The sequence below is a fragment of the Thermobia domestica genome, chromosome 16, assembly GCF_964235325.1.
Source record: "Thermobia domestica chromosome 16, izTheDome1.hap1.1, whole genome shotgun sequence".
Taxonomy (NCBI): Eukaryota; Metazoa; Arthropoda; class Insecta; order Zygentoma; family Lepismatidae; genus Thermobia; species Thermobia domestica.
This window is the reverse complement of record NC_137469.1, coordinates 55411274-55434922: the sequence shown is the minus strand read 5'-3', so window position 1 is coordinate 55434922 and position 23649 is coordinate 55411274. Positions and strand designations below refer to the sequence as shown.

Here is a 23649-nt window from a genome sequence, read left to right as displayed (position 1 = left end):
TTGATTGGGTCTATGGTTCTCATCATTGAAGCCAATAAATATATGGTATTAAAGAAATGTTATTTAGACTTGTATACTATTTCGACATGTAACCTCCTTTTACTAAGTGAGGCCATTGATTTGGGACAAGCGAAAACGATTTATTTCAGTCTTAACTATTGTTGGCCACGAGACGAGACGTCTCGTCTCGTCTCGAAAAATGTCTCGTCTTATTCAATAATTTTGTATTATAAATTTTAAAAGTAATCTTGGTAAATTTTTGTACTTAGTAATAAGAAATTTAAATGCTTTATAGAGATAAATGTTGAATAATTAGCATTAATTTAAAAAATACACATTGTCCAGGTTTTTTAACCAATGTTCATACTGAAAACACATAGGGGTGGCCAGTAGGGGTGGCCAGTAGGCTAAGAAACCCAGGCACATGGTGTTTGTCCACCACGAAGTCCACTTAGAGAGACTAGAATCACACCAGGGACCCTACACATCAGACGTAAGCGCCTTATCACTGATACTCCCGGTTTGAGTATATGGATAAGGTCAGAGATAGCACTTAATTCTTGGGACACTTAATTAATATATATGTTTCAAAATTATTTGAACGATAAGAAATTGTTACATAGCGTTAAAATTATATATAGATGATAAAAATTGTATTGAAACGCTTTTAACCACATCCTCAAATTTTGTTTGGTACCGTCGTTATAGTTCGAAATTCATCCGCTAGGTGGCAAGGACAAGTCGCAAGTAGGCTTGCCAACTCACAAGAATAGAATTCCGGGAGATTTCTATGAAACAAAAAAAAAAAAAAAAGTATTGAAACTTTATTTAGTAATAATATACTAAATTAAATCTATACACGCTTAGAGGTGATAACATCTACAACGCGTTTGGAAGATACATCATTACTGTACTTAGAGACTTCTGGAGCAAACAAATGATATTTTGGTAAACCTCGTGAATCAAGCGCTGAAACACAGTAGCCTGTAACTCTAATGAGTGGTCAAATGCAGCTCCATCTCTTGAAACCATATTTGGAACTAAACTCTTTGAATTAACATTAATTACATTTATTTATACCAAACACAAAGGATAAAAAACGTGAATTTCACAGAGTAGGGAACTAAAATAACTCAACAGAAAGCATGTGTCGTTGGAGGATGAAACAATATTTTTCTGGACAGAGTATCCTCTGTCTAATTATTCTTCTTGAACTTGTACTTTACGTCACTCCTAGCAGCATTCAAAAGCTTCTGATTCTTAAGTGCATATTTATAGAAATCACTGCACTGCATAGTATAATTTTGACATATTTGAAGTTCAGCTTTCAATAATCCCTCGCCCATGTTACGCCTTTCTTTGCAAAATGATTGGTTCATTACACTGAACTGTATCTCGCAAGTTGCATTCGAAACAGGGACTGAGAGGACGAATGACACTAATTTAAGTAACTCAATCCCACATCCTTGAGGTGTAACTTTCTTGAAAAATTCCACCCAACTCTATCATTAGATTCACACAACGATGTCTTCACCTTCCTCTCAAAACAAAAGTCGTCGTATAGTTTGTTCATATCGATCTCAAACTTCAAATTTTCACAGAGACTTACCAAGTCATCCCACTTAATTGGCTGTTTCAAAGATAGAATTCCCATGAGCTTGAAACTGGATTTATCAAAATCATACCATTTCTCCAAGTATGAGATGCACTTCTCCAAGAAAATGTTAGCTTCATTTACAAACTTTGCTTTCTTGCACTCTTCCACAGTCTTCAACCTATCCATAACTGACTTCCCAAAGTACTGATCTATCTTTCTTTCAATGAGTTTCTTCCTCAGTAGTATCATGATCTCATGTAATTCTGCACTTGATATGTTCTCGCTTTCCAAGAGTCTAATGCTATTATTGAATATTTGCATTATGTTTTGGAGGAACAAACACATCATTTGAGCATATGATTCTTCTTCGTCCTTAAATGCTTCCCATATGATCTTAGAACATTCATCTTCTCCTTGTGATACAAAATATGATCGAAGTGCTGGCCAATTCAGAAGAAGAGTTCGAGAGCAGGCAGAAGGAACAACCACCTCGTAGGAACATGCCGTAATACTTCCTTATATTCTTGGTTTACAGTCAAAAAATGATTTTAGTTCTTTGGTTCTCTTCGCATAAGCAGAGAATTCACTAAAAACTTTCAGCACAAGATGTTTCACATCGAAGGAAAACGCTTTCATTGCATGTTTCACACTATTATGCAATATGTGGCACTTACAGTTAGCTTTGATCAAATTAGGAACGCGAGCTTTTAATTTCTCGTACACAGAAACATTCTTCCCGAAATTTACTGAAGCATTGTCTGCGGCAAATGAAGAAATGTTAGCAAAATCCACAAAATGTTAGTTATTTTCACAAACCGATTTTTCAATGTGTTTGCTGATACTTTCGCTGGTTTCATCGGGGTCTTCATGAAAGTCCAAGAGACTGATTTGTATCCCCTCTTCCTTCGAAAAGTATTGCACTACTAACGGGTACATTTTCAGATTACCAACATTCGAAGAATCCGTGGCCACTGAAAAGAATTTTGCTTCTTGTAGCTCTTGAATTAGCTGTTCTTGTACTAATGGCGAAAGTACGTTTTCCATAATGCTGCTGGCTTTCGTGCGCCCACATTTAATCTTTTTTGCGATTGCTGAGTCACAAAACATAACACTTGCCAGCTTGTTTGCACAATTCTGGCTGTTATAGCCAAGATGGTGCTTCACTCCATGATACGTTGCTGTAATTTCTGCCGCCGTGACGAGATCCTCCTCCTCAGTGTCGGGCTTCGTAAAAAAAAGATGTAAGTACTGCATTTTCTCTTCTCTCCTTTTCTAAACGTTGGTGCTTCGCAGAACTAGCATGAGCATTTACTGCACGAACGCCTCAAACTTTATCGAAAACGTTTGGCGACAATCTCTACATTCCGCTTCATATTCACTCTTTTCCTGCAACCAATCAAAAGTACTTTCCCACTCGTCATTAAATGTACAGTAATACTTTTTCTTTTCTTTTCTTGCGTCTCCGAATCAGACATAGCTATTGAACGACAAGAATGCCTACGAAACCCACTTACTCCACCGTGACACTCGACGAACTAAATTTATACAGTGAACCAAAATCACGTAAAGGGAAACAAAGAAGTTTCGAGACTTCGACAATGGGTTTTCGTTTTTTCAGTACTTGCGTAAACTCTTAGCCGCAACAATGTGTTTATTTCCCCTTCCCTCTCAGTTAAACAAACGCTCTTATTTTCACTAAATTTAAAACAATTATTGTAGCTATGTATTTATGTAAATCAAACGAAAGATGACGCACAAATACATGTTTAACAAACATTTGTTTATCATTTGAAGTTCTGAATATGGAGCGATTTGCCGACGTTATTGTTCACAATGAAAAACTTAGTATTGCGTTAAATCTTGAGCATTATTTTTAATTTCATAATGCATACCGTACCAAAGGAAAATTAACTTCGGAACAGAATTAAACTTCAAAAAGAAAATTAAAACTGATTACTTTCAGGAAGGCAATAAAAACAGTGACAGCATTAAATCATAATTCCGGGAGATTCCAAAGCTTGTCCGGGAGGTCGGGAGAGTGAGTTCGATTCCGGGAGACTCCCGGCCATTCCGGGAGAGGTGGCAAGCCTAGTCGCAAGATGGCTGTCAGTGGTGCAGATAACTATTCTGCCTCCTAATTTTTCACGTTAGTCGATCTGTTGTGTGTTCAAACGAGTTTCGTACAAAATTTGGTAAAGTACCGGCTCAGGGAACTTCATTCACAAGTAGTTACCAACAATTCAACACAACAGGATGCATTTGCAAGGGAAAATCGTCTGGAAGACATTTCACATATAAGGCAGATATCGAGAGAGTTTGAGCAATCAAGATTATCAAACTTAACACTCTTGCGATTTTTTTTTCTATGAGAACATCTCAAAGATATTGTGCACAAACCACATCTATCCAAGATGTTCGTGAACTGCACGAACGCGTTACTGCCGCAGTCCAAACTGTTGATGAAAACATCCTGAAACGAGTCTGCAAGTTATTAGATTACTGAACTGATGTATGCAGGATAACAAAGGGAACAAATATTGAGCATCTGAGTTACTGTATCACAATTTTACCACTAAACTTTCGACAGTTATAGTGAGTAGTATTTTAAGTAATTTGCGCAATAAAAAATTGTATATAAGGAATTAAAATCGTTTTCATCATTTTGAAATACCCTGTATATAGCTCTTTCTTAGCGTTCTTGCTCTACGGTGAATTACATTAAAACCGCAAGTGGTTGTCTCTTGCTACTTCCGGTTATAAAAGGATTCGAGTTGAGATTTAACGTATTCTTGGGACAATAAATTCATCCGGTTGCAACAGAAGGATAAGGACGGAGAAGTATTGTATTCTTGGGAGGCTGAATTAATACCAGAGACCGTTTTTCCCCGGAAGTAATGTATTCTTGGGAGGCTGAATTAATACCAGAGACCGTTTTTCCCCGGAAGTAATGTATTCTTGGGAGGCTGAATCAATACCAGAGACCGTTTTCCCCCATCTATTACATCTATTACAGTTTTTGGTGCTGTCTATCGATAGATGGATATAGTCGTTCTATATGATTTCTCAGAAAGAAAAGCCGAGTATATATATATATATATATATATATATATATATATATATATATATATATATATATATATATATATATATATATATATTTTAACTGTGTTTCGAGATATGTGACTTTTACACTGTGCACGTACAAATGCAAGATGACATTTTAAGGTATGAAATGACTATTCAGTAAACAAATACGATCTGCTAACGACGGCAAATGAAACTGCTGAAACTTAAAAATATAATAGGACGAAATAAGTGGTAAGTTCAAATACTTATAATTATTATTATTAACAAGGTTAGAGTTTGTTAATCTTACTTTTCTACCAATTTGTTTTCCTTAAGAAAGCTACTTACCCATCCTAGCATAGTTTCCTTCTCTAGCTGATGATACAGCAGCTTGAGTGGTCGCGACGAAGAATGAATACGATAATGTAAATACTGGTATAGACTAAACAAACGCTCCCTTTCTTCCTCTATGTGATACGGTGGCTCAAACTCTGGACTCGTATACTGGGCAGTAGACTTTGATTTATACAGGAAGTGTCGAACATCTTGAACAGCCACTTGAGATATAGAATAACCATGGTTACTAATGGATTCATTAATTGCTTCGAGACAATTACACCGCCGGAGTTTCTGAAAAATAAATAAATAAATAAATAAATAAAAATGAAACCATAATCTTTCGTTATTACACACTTCACAGAAAATTTCGAATATTGAGATTTATGGCACGTTCTGACATGTGTTACGCAATGTTGTATGTGTAAGCAACAAACACCGCAATAAAATATTATTGTTTTGTTTGTCGAAGTTTAACGTCCCTTTACAGAACTAAAACTACATGTGACATGGATGTAGTCAGCGAGAAAAGTTTTTTCTTCCGTTTGATGAAATTAGTTCCGTAAATAACTTCAGAATTGAAGGACAATATGAGTAGTTTTCAGTAAATTAAAAAGACTATAATTTTCTGTACGTCCCAGTCTTGAAACTCGGTGAAACTGTGTATGTTCCACCGTTATTCCCCAGATAAATTTTACCAAACGGAAAGAACTTTTGTAGCTGACTGTACATTTTAAGGTGAAACCTGAACCACCGCAATGCATTCGAATTTCAATCCTCTTCACCGGAAATTAAACCCGCGCGTGCAAAGGTGCGCACGCTAGCCACCAGACCAGCGAGGAGAGTTAATATAATTTTATGTCTGGTAGTTCGTTATGGTGTGTATGGAGGAATACGAAAATATAATAAACCTTAGAGCCTTCTGAAAACAAAGATTCTTAATCTAGATATGACACTCACTGCAGTAGGTGTGGTGGGTCGCGAAATCCTGATATCAAACTAAGTTTCCAAAATATCATTTGAAAGATACATATCTGGACTTTCAAATGACACTTTAATTTGCTCATGCAACTTTCCACTTCATATATGCGTGAAACAGGTCTCCTTTCCACGCAAAGCAAAACTTAGTATAGAAATAAGCTTGGTATGTACTTACATTTACGACTTAAGCTAATTGTCATTCAATCTAACACAAATCAACTTATCCAAACTAGCATACCCAGAAATAATCTTGTAGTTTCATTTTAAATTTCAACAAATTAGAGTAATTCTAGATACTCGTACTTATGTACGTCGCTTATTACTGTCAAATACAGTGTACAGAGTATGATATTAATAATGGCCGAAAAAGTCCAAACTACAAGAACATAAATTAATGCAATACCTAGAAGCTAATACCTACCACGAACTTCAGAAAATAACAGCTAAAGTACAAGATGAAACGTGTGTATTGCCCAAAAATATAACAGATTTGTTTCACACGTTTTCGAAAACACTATTTCCGCAGTGGTAGTAACAAGATCGTTTAAAATTCATTATTGTAAAATCCATTTTGAGGTTGGTCGCGCAACCGTAACGATTGTTTAGACTTTTGTGACAAGTTGCATCCCTTCGGAGGAAATAAAAAATCTGGTGTAATTTCCCTTTTTTTAAATATTCAAATAAGTTCGAAGTGTTTTGGTAATTCCACGTGTTTTATTCACAGGTCGTACTAACATTGGAAACATTTTGACTACAGCATGCAATATGCTTAGACTAAATTTAATTACTGAGTTATACTTTTTCTTTTCATATATTTTAGCTAAGATAATTGCAGAATTAATTAATTTACTCGTACGATAGTGTAGCACAGCGAGATACTCAATTTGCAATCGAAGCTCACTCGGCCTCGTACTACTCACTAATGTGAATGAGTCTTACGCTCATTCAGATTCGTTTTTACTAATATCAATGAGCCTCACGCTAATTCAGATTCGCATTTACTAATGTCAATGAGCCTCACGCTAATTCAGATTCGCATTTACTAATATCAATGAGTCTCACGCTAATTCAGACTCGTACTCACTAATGTCAATGAGTCTCACGCTAATTCAGAGTCGCACTCACTAATGTCAATGAGTCTCACGCTAATTCAGACTCGTACTCACTAATGTCAATGAGTCTCACGCTAATTCAGACTCGTACTCACTAATGTCAATGAGTTTCACGCTAAGTCAGATTCGCACTCACTAATGTCAATGAGTCTCACGCTAATTCAGAGTCGCACTCACTAATGTCAATGAGTCTCACGCTATCTCATATTCGCACTCGCTCCAGCTCGGGATCGTTACCTTCAAACGAGACTCATGCTAATTCGATCTCGCGCCTACTATCACTGAGCGCGCTACCCTACATAGGGTTCGCCTCGCGCTCACTAACCTCACTGGCTTTGGCTCGAACCCGAGCATTGGCTCACTATCCACATATAGAGCTCTTGACACGGGCTCGAGCTCAATGTTAAGCTCCGGGCCGATTGATCACACAGTTTGAACATCTCTGCAGTACAAAAACAAAAGCCGCAGATGCAAACGTATTATAACTTCTTTTTATTTATTTCTTTTTAGTTTGATTTGATTTTGAGTTTACCGTCCCTTTCAGCAGCTACGCTACATGAGACGTGGACTTACAGCTTAATGTGGAATTCGAACCACATGAGCTCCGCCGGAACTGAACCCGAGTCTCACACGCCATTTTCTTTCTTTTTTACGTCCCACGGTTGTGTTCCGAGGCTAAAGGAAACGGATCGTTCACTTTACGGCGTGCGTTAACAGTGAAACGTAGGGTTGTTTGTGTAAATTCTGCTATAGTTTGTGACATACTTGGAAATAAGTGATAGAAGAAATAACTTGTTTCATATTATAACAATAAGAATGTTATATGTATACAAACAATTTCATAGTTATGAAATATCATGTGAAATCATAGCTATATAAAGTGAGAAACTTGTAGTCGTGTCAAATCTTAGTTCAGCCTTTGGTGTGGGAGATCCGGGTTCGATTCCCGGCGGGAGTTAATCTGGTTCGGATTCCACATTAAAAATGAAATCTTTGAGTTTTACGTCCCACGGTTATGCTGGTTGGGCTAAAGGAGACGATGATGATGAGTTATGAATGAAATGGTGGAATGAAGAAAGTGGGAGGAAACGGGAAAACCCTGAGAAAACCCACGCACACGGTTTGTCCACCACAAAGTTCACTTGGCGGGGGATGGGATCGAACCCGGGACTCCAAGCACCAGAGGTGAACGCTCTACCACTGAGCCACCGCGGCTCCGGATTCCACATTAATCAGAAGGTCCACGTCTCATATAGCCTCACTGCTGAACGGGACGTTAAACTCAAAATCAACTCAACTCAACTCAAATCTTAATTCAACAGAATTTAATATGTGGATGTACTAAAATTTGTTAAAAGGGACAATTACTTTTTTTTTATTTCTTGTAAGTCTGAGTAAATAAACAGTGATCGTGTGATAACGTAGAAATTGTGGATCAGCAAGTGCAAATCGAGGACACTCATTGTTTTGTTTTAGGACAAAATGTGTTCTCAATGTCCATTATATTTAGAAATGTCGTTTTTTTTTTTTTTTTTTTTTTTTTTGGACATACCACGCGGTGCATAAATTTCAGTAGACTTACCTTTGTAACTCTTAGAAAATATCCTATTATTTGTGGATAATTTCTGATAGCTTTCTGATTTTGGTCACCGATATTACTATATCTGTTTTTAATTAAATATCAAATTAAAAACAGATATAGTGATGTTGGTGACCAAAATCAGAAAGCTATCAGAAATTATCTACAAATAATAGGATATTTTGAAAGTTGCACAAAGGTCACAAGTCTACTGAAAGTTATGCAATGCGTAGTATGTCTAGAAAGAAACCGATATTTCTAAATATAATGGACATTATTCAGATTTATCTCCTTCAAAACAGTTTCCTCCATTATCAATACAGCGTTGCCAGCCCGTCTTCCACTACCGCACTTCTTGGAATATCATGGAATTCTTGTTGCGAATTTTTTATTATCTCTTCTATGGACTGGAAATGGCGATCTTTCAGGATACTTTCAAATGGGGAAGGAAGAAGTTCTAGGTATCAAATTAGGTGAGTAGGGTGGTTAGGGTACAAAAGCCCTATTATTCTTTGCCACAAACTCTCTAATGAGGAAAGCCAAATGACTAGAAAGCATTGTCCTACTGCAGCATTCATTCTGTTTTTCCAAGTTTTGCGTCTCTTCTTCCTCACAGCCCCTTTTAAATAATATAATTTGTTAATGATCTGACCGCGTAGGACGTATTCATAATGAACAATGATACAGAAATCAAGAAACCAATAAGCATTACTTACAAGTCTGAGCAACTTTGACGTGCTTTTCTGGGTCTCGGCGAAAATGTATTTTGGAGGGGGGTACCCTGTGTATGTCTTTTTTTTTTTTTTTAACTCTTAGCTTACTCTTGATGTGTTACCTACTACACTTTCTTCTATATAAACTGTTGCGTGTTACTAATCAATCCGACCTCGTATATACTAGAATACTTTGGACATTAGCAGAATACTGAAATACTCACCTCAACAATCTTCTGCTTTGCTTCTGACAAGGTGAAGAACACATCTCTATCTACAGTGAGCAAAAGCAAGCAGGCTTGGCAGTCATCCGACAAATAGGAAACATGACCATGTAAAAATCCACTAGAAAGAGTAAAACAGACACATTAGTTTCCTTTATAAACTAATTCTTACCAATATTTACCTTCTTTCAAAACTTTCCTCAATTTATAAGACGAATAAATTCATTCATTTCGAGAGAGCTTGAAATAACCATATTGCAATATATTAAATAAATGAAATCGACGTTGTCTCTTACATCGTTACGAAAAAATGAACGGAAATGAATGAATAGTTAGTATCAATATCGAACTGGGTTTCTTATTATGTTACTTTCTTTAAAGTTTACCCTAATGAAGGAGCCTTAAAACGAAAGCCAAAGACACAATATCTCATGAGCCCCTCATGTTAGAGACATGAAACTTGGGATACCAACTTCAATAAAATTAATTGCACTAGTGTCCCAACATTTTCACAAATTCTACTTCTGAGCAGAGATAAATACAAGGATTGGGTTTTTAGTAATGGCAACACTGCTATACATATACTTGGGAACAAAGCAATGCATTATAATCCATACCAGTGGTAGGTTAGATGCCGACCCTCCCTCAGAGCACATTAATTCACCTGCCCTCCCCTCCATGCGCGCGCAGCGCCAGCAATTAGAAGGTAGTTTTGAGTGACTGCTCGTGGACTATAGTCACGCTGCGTGATTGCTCGCAGAATACAGTCATGTTTACGATGCAAGATCAGAGGAGCTGGTTGAAAATTGAATGCGCTAGAGGCAGGAATGCAAAACAGTGCTACGAAGTCTTGCAAGATATTTGCGATGCAAGTGCATTACCATACCGCACAGTAGCAAGGTGGGTCAAAGCCTTTAATGACGGATACAATATGTCACAGATATGCCTCGCTCCAGCCATCCTCCTGTATGTGAAGATGTGCAGAATGTGAGCGGGTTAGTGCTAGCGGATCGGGACACCACGATTCGTCAATTGGCCAACGATACAGGATTAGCGCATTCGATTGTTCTGAAAATTGCGTAAAATCGCCTCAAGGTAGGTTCTACATGATCTGACTGAACAACACAAGTGGCTGCGATATGATGCCGCTCGAACACACTTGGAGCGGTATTAACGTGAAGGTGAGGCCTTCTAACGGCGGATCATTGCTATTGATGAGACTTGGGCCAGAGCGTATGAACCACAGCTGAAACGGCAAACGAGTGGAGTTATCCTGGGACACCGAGAAAAACAACAGTTCGGAATACCCCAACCAATGTGAAAGCTATGCTCATCATTGCATACGACTAGGATGGTGTAATCATAAACCATACTGTCCCCCAAGGACACACCGTTAGTGCTGAGTACTATTGCAATTTTTTTGCAAAACAATCTGCGAGCAGTGTAAGACGAAAACGACGCCACTTCCTGACGAACCCATCCATCATTCTGCATGACAATGCAAGGGCACATTCAGCAGGTGCGGTCACTGATTTGTTGCATCGTTGGGGCTGGGAAGTGCTGTATCACTCCTCGTATTCTCCAGATTTAAGTCCCTGCTACTAAGACCTCTTCCCGAAGATGAAGGAACCACTTCGTGGGACACGCTTCCGTACAGCTGATGATCTTCTCCGGGCGGATGATCGCTCCATCTGCACTATCCAGAGATTAGGCACTGCCAACGGCATCCAGCGGCTTCCACATCGCTGGGAACACGTGATTCATAGGGACACGAGTTTTTCGCACTAAGAATTTGAAACTTTCTCGCTTCGTTTATCATACTTCGTGTTTTGTTGCATTTTCCAAATAAAGTTTCGCATTTTCTAGCTCTTGTGGAAAATATATTCCCTGACATTTTTTACAATTCCTTCTATTCATCGATCATTACAGAAATAAACCATTAATTACCTAAAAACAAAATATAGTGAATATTTCACTTGACATTGTAAATTTCACTCATAGAAAATTATATTCTTTTAACCAAACTGAAGGAAAATCAGTAAACTTACTATGAGTAGGAACCCTGATTTCCAGTGTTTTTCGCTGAGTCACCCTGACCTGCACCGTTTTCCCTGACTTCCCTGACCAGTAGGAACCCTGTCCAATGTTCCCTCCATTGTACGGGCCAAAACTACAAAGACAGCGGTCAGTGGTCTCACCGCACATTACTGTCCCTTTTTTCCCCACGAAGGGGCTCTTTGGCTAGCTAATTAAAACGGCTCCTCCCCATCCAGCTGCGATCGTGAAAGCTAATGCGCAACATGTTCTCTATAACCGTGTCCAAATCACAAAAAATGCACCGCTTATGCCACGTTCTACTATTCCATCAGCGGAAAACGGGCGTTTTTAAATTAATGAAAACGTACTTCTAAAATTTTGCGTTATATCGCGTATTGTTAGAAATTTCACGCAAATCTGACAATTTCGCGCTTTATCGCGCAACGAAAACAATGAAAATGCACATAAAATATCATAAAACGTCAAGAAACTGAAAACTACTTAATTCTGACGCATTTCGTTTTATCGCGCATTGCGAAAAACTCGTGCCCCTAGTGATTCACAATGCTGGTGATTACATCGAGGGCCTGTAAAACTTCGAACTTTCTAAGTACTCTACTTCTCAAGATATACCGTTGTTGCCATTACTAAAAATCCAACCCTTGTGTATATATATAGGGTGTTGATGAACTATACCGACAAACTGTAAGAGGTGATTCCTTACATCAAAATAAGAGAAAAAGTTAATATGGACCTGTAGGGAAAAGTGCATAGTTTCAGAACCAAGGCTGTCCAAAATCGCGAAAAAGAAATTTCAAGAGGCCCTATTTCGCATTTGAGAAACTGTGGATGGTGGGTCCTTATCAGCGTAAACGCAGTCATGCATACTTCATTAATGTACAATGGGTGTACAGAGTATTCCCCGCAGGGTGAAATTCTCAGACTTGCCATCAACCGTATTTTGTGATATGCTCTGACTTTATGATTGGTCCAAAGTAGACAAATGATAAGTCTTGATAGCAGTGAACACGGAATCCTTTGGCGCAATGTCGGAAATGTTAAGGATCGTCAGCAGAACGGTCTCTCGTACTCGGGAAAACGCATGCTGCGAAGTTTTCTTTCACGCTTGTAAGTGAAGAAAACGTGAAATATACCGTGGCGAAATGCATCGCATCACACGTTATTCTGAACACAGAAAAACATGGAGTTGCCGGTTTCTAACACTTCCGACTTCCCTCCTAAGTACTGGATGTCCATTGTTGTCTAGGCTTACCTCCAGTCTACATCGAACCCTCCTTGAAAGCAGGGTATATCTGAAAACTTTATTGAGAGCATATCTGAGAATTACACCCTGTACACTTATTGAAAATTGATAAAATATGCACTTTTGGATTGTGTATGCGTGGCTTCCTCTACGCTGATAAGGACTGCCATCCATAGTTTCTGGAATTCGAAATAGGGCCTACTGAAATTTAGTTTTTTCGCTATTTTGGACAGCCCTAGCTCTGAAACTATGCACTTTTCGCCATACAATTTGTCGGTATAGTTCATTAACACACTGTATATATATATAAAGAGAAAACGGCTGAAACGCTTGAAATGAAATTTTGAACATTGCACTTCGTTCGAGCCGGGTTTTTGCCATGTCACTTTTATTAAAATATGTATTCTAACAAGAAGGTGAGGGGATTTAAAATGTATACCAAAAATAGAGTATAATACAAGTCCCTCATGTTAGGAAAATAAAACTCAGTGTGTGAACTCATTAAAAATAAGTGAAAACGAGCGCCAAAGTTTTCCAAAAATCCGCTTCTGAGGGGGCAGGGAGGCAATTTCTGTAATGTTTGTCTCAACATATAAAAATACATCAATGTTGTCTGTCTCTATCACGGGAAGACGGCGGAAACATTTAAAAGATGAATTTTTGAACATAATTAGCCCCTACTTCGAACTGGGCTTTTATCATGTCACTTTGATCAAACTGAGTATCTTAAAGGGGATAGGTTTCAAAATTTATGCCAAAAATAGGGTACCTCACGAATCCCTCAAATTAGGCAGATGAAACTTAGTATATAAGCTCCTTATTAAAAATAAGTATCCCGACGTATTCAAAAATTCCACTTTCAAAGTGGGAAATTTTCTTTTATTCTTTGTTCTATTTTCATTTTCCATTCATTCAATAAAATGGCGAAAGTATGTAAACGGTTGAACCTTCAAAATGAGTTCTTGAACATAGGACTCGGGTAGATCTGAGTTTTTATAATTATAACTGACCATTATACAATAATGTACTTTAATTCAAATGCGTATTGTAAGGGTAAAAAAAGAATTTTAAGTTTTTAGCAAAGTATAACGGCTGCACACTTTGAAATGAATTTGCGAACATTGTTAGTACTCGAGTTAATCTGTGTTTTTAAATTTCATTTCTATTAAAGTACCCATTGTAAGGGAAGGCGTTCAAATGTACCTTTCCAATTTTCCATAAACCTATTCTTTTCGTACGAAGAACAGGCACTTCAGTTAGTTTTCTATAAAGTCTTATATTTTATATTATAAGGGGCGATCAACTGAAACCCGTTCGTTCCATGTATTATTGGTATAGTGTGTAGGGGGATATTGTTTGTTTAATAGTGTGTAATGGTTAATGTACCTGTGTGTTGGATGTACAGGGTGTCTACTAAAATTCCAAAATTAAATTTCTTCGACTTTTTCGTGACCTTTTCTTTAGCAAACCATAAAACTGCGTAGATTCTCAAGAGCAAATTTGGGTGCAAATTAGGCCGAATTTTTATGCATGCGATAGAAGCGTGCTTTGCTTGTGATTTGGTAGCGTCTAAAGCGGATCATAGATATTTTTGGTGATGAATTTTGACGTTTTATAGAACAAAATTTTCCAGTTTGTACTTATATTTGTACAAATAAATAAATAAAAAAACGGACCCAAAAGCTAAATTTCGTGCCTTTTTCTTGACTTTCATGACCGTTTTCTGATTTCGTGACTTTCGTGACCGATAGACACCCTGGTGTAGTAATGTTGTTGATACGTGTTTCTGTTTTGCAGGTATAACGAGTGAAAGATGGCGTTCAAGATTCCCAATCCGTCTAAACAGGACCAGTGTGCCGTCATCCAGTTTCTGAGTGCCGAAAGTTGTCAACCAGCTGAAGTGTTCCGGCGTATGAAAGACGTGTATGGTGATGCATGCGTCTTCAAAACAACAGTGGTGAACTGGGCCAGAATGTTTCGGAAGGGGCGTAAACAAACCATTGATTATCCCCATCCTGGTCAAGCCCATGTTGTTGCGATATCCGCCCTACAGCCCTGACCTTTCACCTTGTGACTTTCACATCTTTGGGCCTCTAAAGAAGGCATTGAAAGGTCAGAGATTTCAGTTTGACGCTGAGGTTCAGGACGCAGTGCGTGACTGGTTTAAGTCAGCCATCCAAATTTTATATGGACGGCATTTGTAAGTGTCTCAACGCTCATGGTGACTTCTTCTGAACAATATTTTTACTGCACGCTAACCACAGATAGTGTACAAGTTTCCACCCGAAATAAAATTTATTTCATGAATTATGATCACTGAACGGGTTTCAGTTGATCGCCCCTTATATTCTATCAAATAATTATTGAGCTTGCAATTTCCACTATACAGTAAAACCTGATAAATTGGTCACCTGTGTGACTTAGCCATCTACTTCAATTCTACTATAAAAACGATACAGGTATGAGAAAACATAGCAAAGTTTGTACCCACTATTATTATCATTCCAAATCTAGGAAAGAACAATCGGCGAAAAGGATACGAAGTCTCAGGAAAGGACAGGGAGTACGTCTAAGAAGGTCGATGAAGGAACAAAGGTTGACAAGGCAGTTGGTAAGGAGGTAGATATAGTCGTAGCCCGAAGTCAGTAAGATCATAGAAGACAGTGTGCTCAGATAAGATTGTTGGATTTGAGTTTAGCGTCCCATTCTGCAGCGAGGCTATAAAAGATGTGGACCTACAGTTAACGTAGGATCCAAACCACGTGAGTTCCCGCCAATTTTTGCACGGGACCTATTTCTGTTTGCCTGACCATATCTTTAGCTGCAGTTACTCCGATGGTTAAAACTTTCCTAACATTATTTCACTAGTTGATTGTACAGGAAAAAAAAAAAAAAAAAAAAAAAAAACATGGAAAAAGAGCCATGATATGGCTTTCCAATTAGCGGTTCACTTTCGGTGGTATTTCACTAGCGCCAACAAGACGCTCCGGCATCTGCAAGCTAAAACAGCGCAGTGATAATGACACCGGTTCCATGTTTCTGGCGCAACTACGCAGGCGACAGCAATGATGCCAAACAGGGCGGATATAAACCGAACAACTTTCTAAATTTTCGCTGATCAAAATGTCACCATCATCAGGAATAGAAGAACAATTAAGGGAAATGTAGATAGTGTAATTATGGACGGGTAAAAGGAACTCAATAAACAAAAATGTACTGACAAGAACCACACTTCATTTGCCATGCGCACTTTGAAACAATTGCATTTTGAAATGCTGACTTTTTTTCACTGTCTTGTGATGTAGAATTTTAATGTTGCCCCAAGAAAAATGAAAATGCACATTTTTTGAAAGTTTGTCATAAGAATTACATGACTCGGCTTAAAAAAGATCAAAGTTACATAAAGGTTAAGGAAAATTATTGCTTCATACACCAAATTTCTATGAAAGATTGGAATATTTCTCCGAAATAACCGAGCACAGAATTCCATACAGCAAAATTAATCACAAAACAAATAATAATAATAATAATAATAATAATAATAATAAGTAGTAGTTGTTGTTGTTGTTGTTGTTGTTTCAGAATGTGCATGAAGTCATTTTTTTCCTATTATATCCCTATCTATTATATAATCAACTAAGTACTAAGTATGTCACCGTGGACTCCCCTGTAATGAGTGGAAACATGTAGTTCTTGCATTTGAAGCGATGATGCCACAAGTGGCAACATATTCTCCCCACCTACATAACTATGAACCAACTATGAAAACAAAACAGAACCAATATTATTCACAGCAATGATCATTCAGCTAATGTATTGTTGTGAAGTATTGAATATTCATCTCATCAACGAATGAATACCATGACAATTATTTATTTTGTGATATTTAGCATGAAGACTGATTCCATTCAAATCAGAATTAAGAATATATATTTGAAGTACCAGATTTGTAGCTCTGCATTCGCTGAAATTCATAACAGAATTTGTGTGCGTAGTTAATGACAAGCCGCCGTGAGATAATTCCTTTTACTAATCAGTCACGCTTTCTTAAATACTTCAAATAATAATAATAATATGAAAAAGACAACGTGACCAGTGGAAATGCGTAATGTTAAAGAAATATGACACATTTTTCTCTAGAAGAATCATTTAAGATACATACTTTGTTATTGGAAGTTTTCTCTTTTGTATGCCACAAATAGAATACCATGAACCTCTGGTACGTTTTTTCGTTCTAATTTAACTTATACAATCAATCAGCACATGCTTATACCATAGACACTAATATCACCGTAGAATTTTTTTTTAAAAAAAGTAAACAGAAACTATCATTGTATGTAGTTATCGTAAATAATCATCATCCATTGAATATCAACAAACTTACCTAGAATCAAACTTAGGGAGACATATAGGAGTCCAGCTTTCAGCTGCTTTAAAAGATTCCGAAGAATTAATTAAATTAAAGATAAGATGGAGATCCACCGGATGAATGAAGTATTTCTTCATTCGTACTAACGTAATTAGCTGGTTATTGGCAATCAATATGCCGAAGACAAGATTCTGAAACAAAAGAAAGAAAAAGATCTAAAAGTATTTTATTGGAATCTAGTAACATTCATTTAAAAATACCCATAGCATGATGTTAAACAAGTTGTTTGGACTGTGTTAAACTGGCTTATTTAAGTGACATATGCCTCATGAAACAGAATATATGAATTGTTACTCTGCTGTTAGATTCATCAGTGTTGTGTGTAGCAAAATCTTAGTTTCGTCGTATATTTATCTACGATGTTATTTCTTGAAGAATGGCTTCATAATTACGTCCTTGGCACCACTTGTTTCTATAATTAAAATAAAGTAATATAGTACTGGTAACACGCACTGCGGCTCTTACGATCATTTTACTTATAGGCAACTGTAATCCCTTAAAGCACCTAGCACTTCATAGCTTTCGGCCCTCCCCTGAAGCCTTGATGACGAAGTTAAAGCAGGAGAATGAATAATTAAAACATCAGGAAAGTAGCAGGAACAGACTCATCAGAGTCGAGCAGTGAAAGAAAGAAAGAAAGAAAGAAAGAAAAAGTCCAAACTTCTGGTCATTAATCTCTGCACAGTGATTACATTCCTTTTACTTTCTTGTTTCATTATTCCTTCTCCTGTTTTTAACCTCTGTGATCAAGGCGTCAGAACAAAGCCGAAAACTAGGAAGTGCTAGATGTTTTCAGGAATTACAGTTAGCTGTAAATAAAATAAGGGTCACATAGTTGAATAATTATATGTAGCCAACACACTCTTGTGATGTAATGCGAGATGTGTTGATGCTGATTGCCAGCATAGTAGTATGTGTAAATTTATGTGCAAATCTATAGCACATGCAGTTTGGGATATAGTTTAAAAAACAAATGGTGCAATCAAAATATTCTGATAAAACCAAATGTTATTAAAGAAACCAATGTATTCTGTCATATTACATTATGTACATGTGACAGATTTTTTGGACATTGTGCATGATCTTACAAGTAATGTATATGTTCAAATAGACTTACTCAAATCCTTAGAAAACACAAAAACAATACGTAAGTAACACTTTCTTTCAGCAAAATAAAACTGGTAACGAAAACGACGATATACATTTTAGCGCCACAAATTGAATTTGTTTCTGGAAAACAACCCATGAGTTTACCCATAAGCATGTTATTTCGATCAGCTCAATACAATTTTTCAATTGATAACTCATATATCTTTAAAAATAACTCATATATCTTTTTATTTCAGATAAATAGATATTAAAATTTAAGATTTAATTATGCCTTTAGACTATATCACATTAAATAAATTTACTATTAACCTTTTCTATATTAATCTTTTCCAAGAGTAAAATTAAATGCTACTAACAGTGGGTGAAAAAAAAGTAATGTACTCTAACCTATTAACATGTATTTTGGATAGGGGCTACCCTGTGTATGTCTTTTTTTAATTTAAGTTAACTGTAAATGCACTAAGACGACAAGAAGTGGTCCTCCAGCTTGGGGGTTTGGGTAAGGCTAACAACCTCATCCTTTAAAAAAAAGGCACTTGTTCAGAAACATTCACAAAAGCCTCGGACAAGGACTGATAACTTGGCACGACCTCAGCAAAAGAAAATGGACATGAGATTCGGAACATGGAATATTAGAAGTCTTTATAGGGCAGGCGCGTTAAAATCCGTAACGAGTGAGTTAGAGAATACAGAATGGACCTAGTAGGAGTTCAGGAAGTTAGGTGGGAAGGAAATAGATCTGTGAATTCCGGAAAATTTACGTTCTTTTACGGGGAAGGAAATAAAAATCACCAATTAGGAACAGGGTTTTTCGTTCACAAACGAATATTACCAGCAATTAGGTGGGTTGAATTTGTTCCTGATAGACTTTCTTTTATTACTCTTAAGAGTCGGTGGTGTGATATTATTGTTTTAAATGTACATGCCCCAACAAAAGATAAGGATGACTATATAAAATACAGTTTTTACGAAGAAGTGGAACGGATATTTGACCAACTCCCGCGATACCATATGAAAATTCTGTTAGAGGATTTCAATGCGAAGGTAGGACGAGAGGATATTTTCAAACCGATTATAGGAAACGAAAGTCTGCATAAGAAGAGTAATGACAACGGTGTTAGACTTGTGAACTTTGTAGCATCCAAAAACCTAATTGTCAAGAGTACGAAATTCCCACATGCGACGTTCATAAATACACTTGGACATCACCAGACGGAAAAACACAATCAAATTGATCACGTTTTAGTAGATAGAAGAAGACAATCTAGCATAACTGATGTCCGGTCGTTTAGACGGGCTGATTGTGACACTAATCACTATCTGGTAGTAGCGATAACGATAATAAGAGAGATTATCGCTGAATAAAGGAAATATTTAGTGTCTGAAAACGGAGAGATCTAATTTAAAGAAATTAGATAAGAGCCAGGTAAGAAAGGAATACCAGATTGAAGTTTCGAATAGATTCTCGGCTTTAGAAGATTCGGAGTGCACTAGTGTTGAGGATACTTGGATTGAAATTAGAGATAGCATTAAAATTTCAGCAAAAGAAAAACTGGGACACGCGGAAATACGTAAGAACAAACCATGGTTCGACCAGGAATGCATTAAACTAGCAGAGAAGAGAAAACAGTCAAAATTACGTTGGCTACAAAATCCGAATGAAACAACTACACAAAATTTCGTATACAGGCGGGAAACTCCCAAAACTTTTAGAACAAAGAAACGCGATTTTTTGAAAGCTAAAATTAAGGAATTTGAAGATAATAGTAAAAATAAAAACATTCGGGACATTTATAAGAGGATCAACGAATTTAAGAAGAAAGGCTATCAACCTCGTGCTTATATATATTAAAGAAATCTGACGGAACAGTTCTCACTGATACGGATAGCATCTTAAATAGATGGAAAGATTTCTTTGACGATTTGCTTAACACGCAGCCAAAAACTAATGTGCGTGAAGAAAAGGAGATACACACCGCAGAACCGTATATTCCAGAACCCAACCGAGTCGAAGTAGAAACCGCTATAAAGATATTAAAGAAAAACAAATCTCCGGGTGTAGATGAAATTCCGGCTGAGTTAATTTTAGCTGGAGGCGACGAAAAATTGTGGAACAAGACACACAAACTCATTTTCCTTATCTGGAACAAGGGAGAATTGCCATAAGAGTGGAAACAATCAATCATTGTTCCAATTCACAAGAAAGGCGACAAAACTGACTGTAATAATTATCGAGGAATTTCTCTTTTGTCAACATCCTATAAAATCCTTTCAAATATTCTATTAGCAAGATTGAGACACCATACGCAGATGAAATTATTGGAGATTATCAGTGCGGATTTAGACGAAATCGATCAACTATCGACCAAATATTTGCCATTCGCCAAATACTCGAAAAGAAGTGGGAACACAATACCTTGGTACATCAACAATTTATTGATTTTAGAAAGGCTTACGACTCGGTTTGGAGAGAAACATTATACAACCTTCTTACAGAACTTGGAATACCGAGAAAGCTAATTAGATTAACTAAGATATGTTTAAATGACTCTCAAAGTAAAGTCCGGGTAGGAAAATTTTTGTCCACGAGCTTTCACGTCGAAAATGGCCTGAAACAAGGAGATGCGTTGTCTGCATTATTGTTCAAGTTTGTTTTGGAATATGCTATAAGGAAAATCAAAGACAGCAACCAGGGCATAGAGTTGAACGGTATTCACCAGGTTATGGCATATGCTGATGATGAAAATTCAATAGGGGATGATAGGAGCACAATAGAAAGAAATGCAGAGATCATATTAAACGCTTGCAGGGACATGGGTTTAGAAGTAAATGCAGAGAAAACTAAATACATGGAAGTGAGTCGGGACAGTAAGACGGCAAATTATGGATGCGTTAAAATATTAAATAATACTTTTGATAAAGTAGATACTTTCAAATATCTAGGATCAATATTAACAAACGAAAATCATATTCACGGAGAAATTAAATGTCAACTAAAAGCAGGAAATTCGTGTTATTATTTAGTTCAAAAACTCTTTCGTTGCGAATTTTGTCGAGGAATTTGAAGCTTAAAATATATAAAACGATAATCATGCCTGTAGTTCTGTATGGTTGCGAAACATGGTCGCTTACTCTAAGGGAAGAACATAGACTGAAAGTATTTGAGAACAAGATCCTGAGACGAATATTCGAACCCAAGAGGAACGGAAATGGGGAATGGCGGAAACTTCATAACGAGGAACTACATAAATTATATGGCTTACCAAACATTGTTAGGGTCATCAAGTCTAGAAGGCTTAGGTGGGCAGGTCATGTAGCTAGAATGGAAGAAAGTAGAAACGCTTTCAAAGTCTTGACTGGAAAACCAGTCGGAAAACGACCATTAGGAAGACCTAGGCGCAGATGGCAGGATAACATTAAGATGGATCTCGCAGAGATAGGAATACAAAGTAGAAACTGGATGCAATTAGCTAAGGATAGAAGTCAGTGGAGAGCGTTTGTAAACGCAGCACTGAACCTCCGGGTTCCATAAGCCATAGAGTTAGTTAGTAAATGCACTAAACATTAACAGGTTTTTTTTACCAATTACACTGTTATTTTTTTGCAGGTAACTATGAGTATTTTTATCCATTTCTTGACGTAATCTTCGGTTTCTCCACATACGTGTACGCGCGGAGACATATGTGCACACGGATATTCGGGTTCGATTTGCCGGTCAGTCCCCGCACTTTTTCATTCTGAATTTTCACTGAATCTACCTACTCGTATAAAGCAGTGATTCTCAAACTGTAGTCCTCTTAAACTGAACACGAACACTGAGTATCTGAAAGTTTGGAAATTACATAAACATGTTTAAATATTTCTCCACGGACTGATACTTATTCTATTGTCTACTCTATCAAATATTCTTGATAAATTGGAATTTTAATTAATATCACTTTATAATCACATCAGCATTATATATATATATAAATTATATAGCTGACCATGGAAAAATGCCACTAAGAATAGTAGTTCTCACCTAAAGAAAGAAAAAAAAATTGAGAAACGTTAGTGTAAGGCAAGTGGTTGATTCCTTCCATTTTCTCATATAATTTCATTTATTTGTTATACGTGTGTACAGTATTATTAGATTTTTAAGTAACATTATTTTCTTCAAAAAATTGAGAAGATCGTAGAAAGTGAAGTTATGTTGGGACAAACCAATACTTATTTTTTATATAATACATACACATAAAATAATGAAAATTAAATTTTTCACAACATAATTTCACTTACGCTTACTTATAATGTCTCCTGGAATCCAAAAGAATTCTTATATTCCTAGTACAATTTCGGTAATCAATTTCGTTGCCATCGACAGACAGACAGTTATTAAGAACTTCGGCTTCCCGAATATTTTTACATTTTATTCAATTTAGTCTTTTTTCCACATGGAATACTAAAATCAGCAATCCCATGGCACATTACAGGTAAGTGTTAATCTTTACAAAATGCACCAAATGGTGTGCTACAACAAAATTTCACTTGCGCCTATTTTTTTACTAGTAATTTTCTGAAAGAAAGAGAAAATTAAATCACTCTGGAAGTGTAAGAATAAAGATAGTGTTAATGAGTTTCAATTAATTTTGAAGCTCTAGGTAATATTTTGAAATGAAATCTTTAAGGTTTACGTCCCACGACGACTAGGCTAAAGGAGACGGCGATGATGAGAAATGAATGAAACGTGGAATGAAGAAAGTGGGAGGAAAGGGGAGAACCCCAAGAAAATCCAGGTGTTTCTCCATCATACAGATCACTTGGCGCTAGCTGGGATCGAACCAAGGACCCCATGCACCAGAGGTTAACGCTCTACCACTGAGCCACCACGGCTCAGGCAATATTTTGAGTCTCCTGTTTAGGATTTAGGATTTAGATTTCTGGGCTTTCGGCATCTATGGCCATGTTAGCCAGTCATGTTTGAGGGATGACGTCCCTCGGCGAGCACACTATCCGTGAAAAGGGAAGCGGCCTGGGACCTATATGTTAGGTACCACACCGGCATTTGCCTGGTGTGAATCTGGAAAACCCAAGAAAACCTTATTCAGGATGGATGGCCTGAAAACGCTTTTTACACTTTTTCGACCGAGTGCCCCCACTGGGAATCGAACCTGGGACCGCTCGTACCGAAGGCGAAAGCGTTGGCGACTATACTACGTGGG

At 37.1% G+C, this 23649-nt stretch overlaps 1 protein-coding gene across 3 annotated transcripts in view; it reads right to left on the bottom strand.

Annotated features, from left to right (window-relative positions):
* Positions 1-23649, bottom strand: part of LOC145673062 (vacuolar fusion protein MON1 homolog A-like) — a 52470-nt gene that overhangs the window by 8921 nt on the left and 19900 nt on the right. For all 3 annotated transcript variants that reach the window (XM_081742406.1, XM_081742407.1, XM_081742408.1), the window contains exons 5-7: positions 17294-17469; positions 9609-9729; positions 5012-5293 (exon numbers count right to left, since the gene is read on the bottom strand). In XM_081742406.1, the coding sequence (XP_081598532.1) occupies positions 5012-5293; positions 9609-9729; positions 17294-17469 (579 nt within the window). The remainder of the gene's footprint in view (positions 1-5011; positions 5294-9608; positions 9730-17293; positions 17470-23649) is intronic.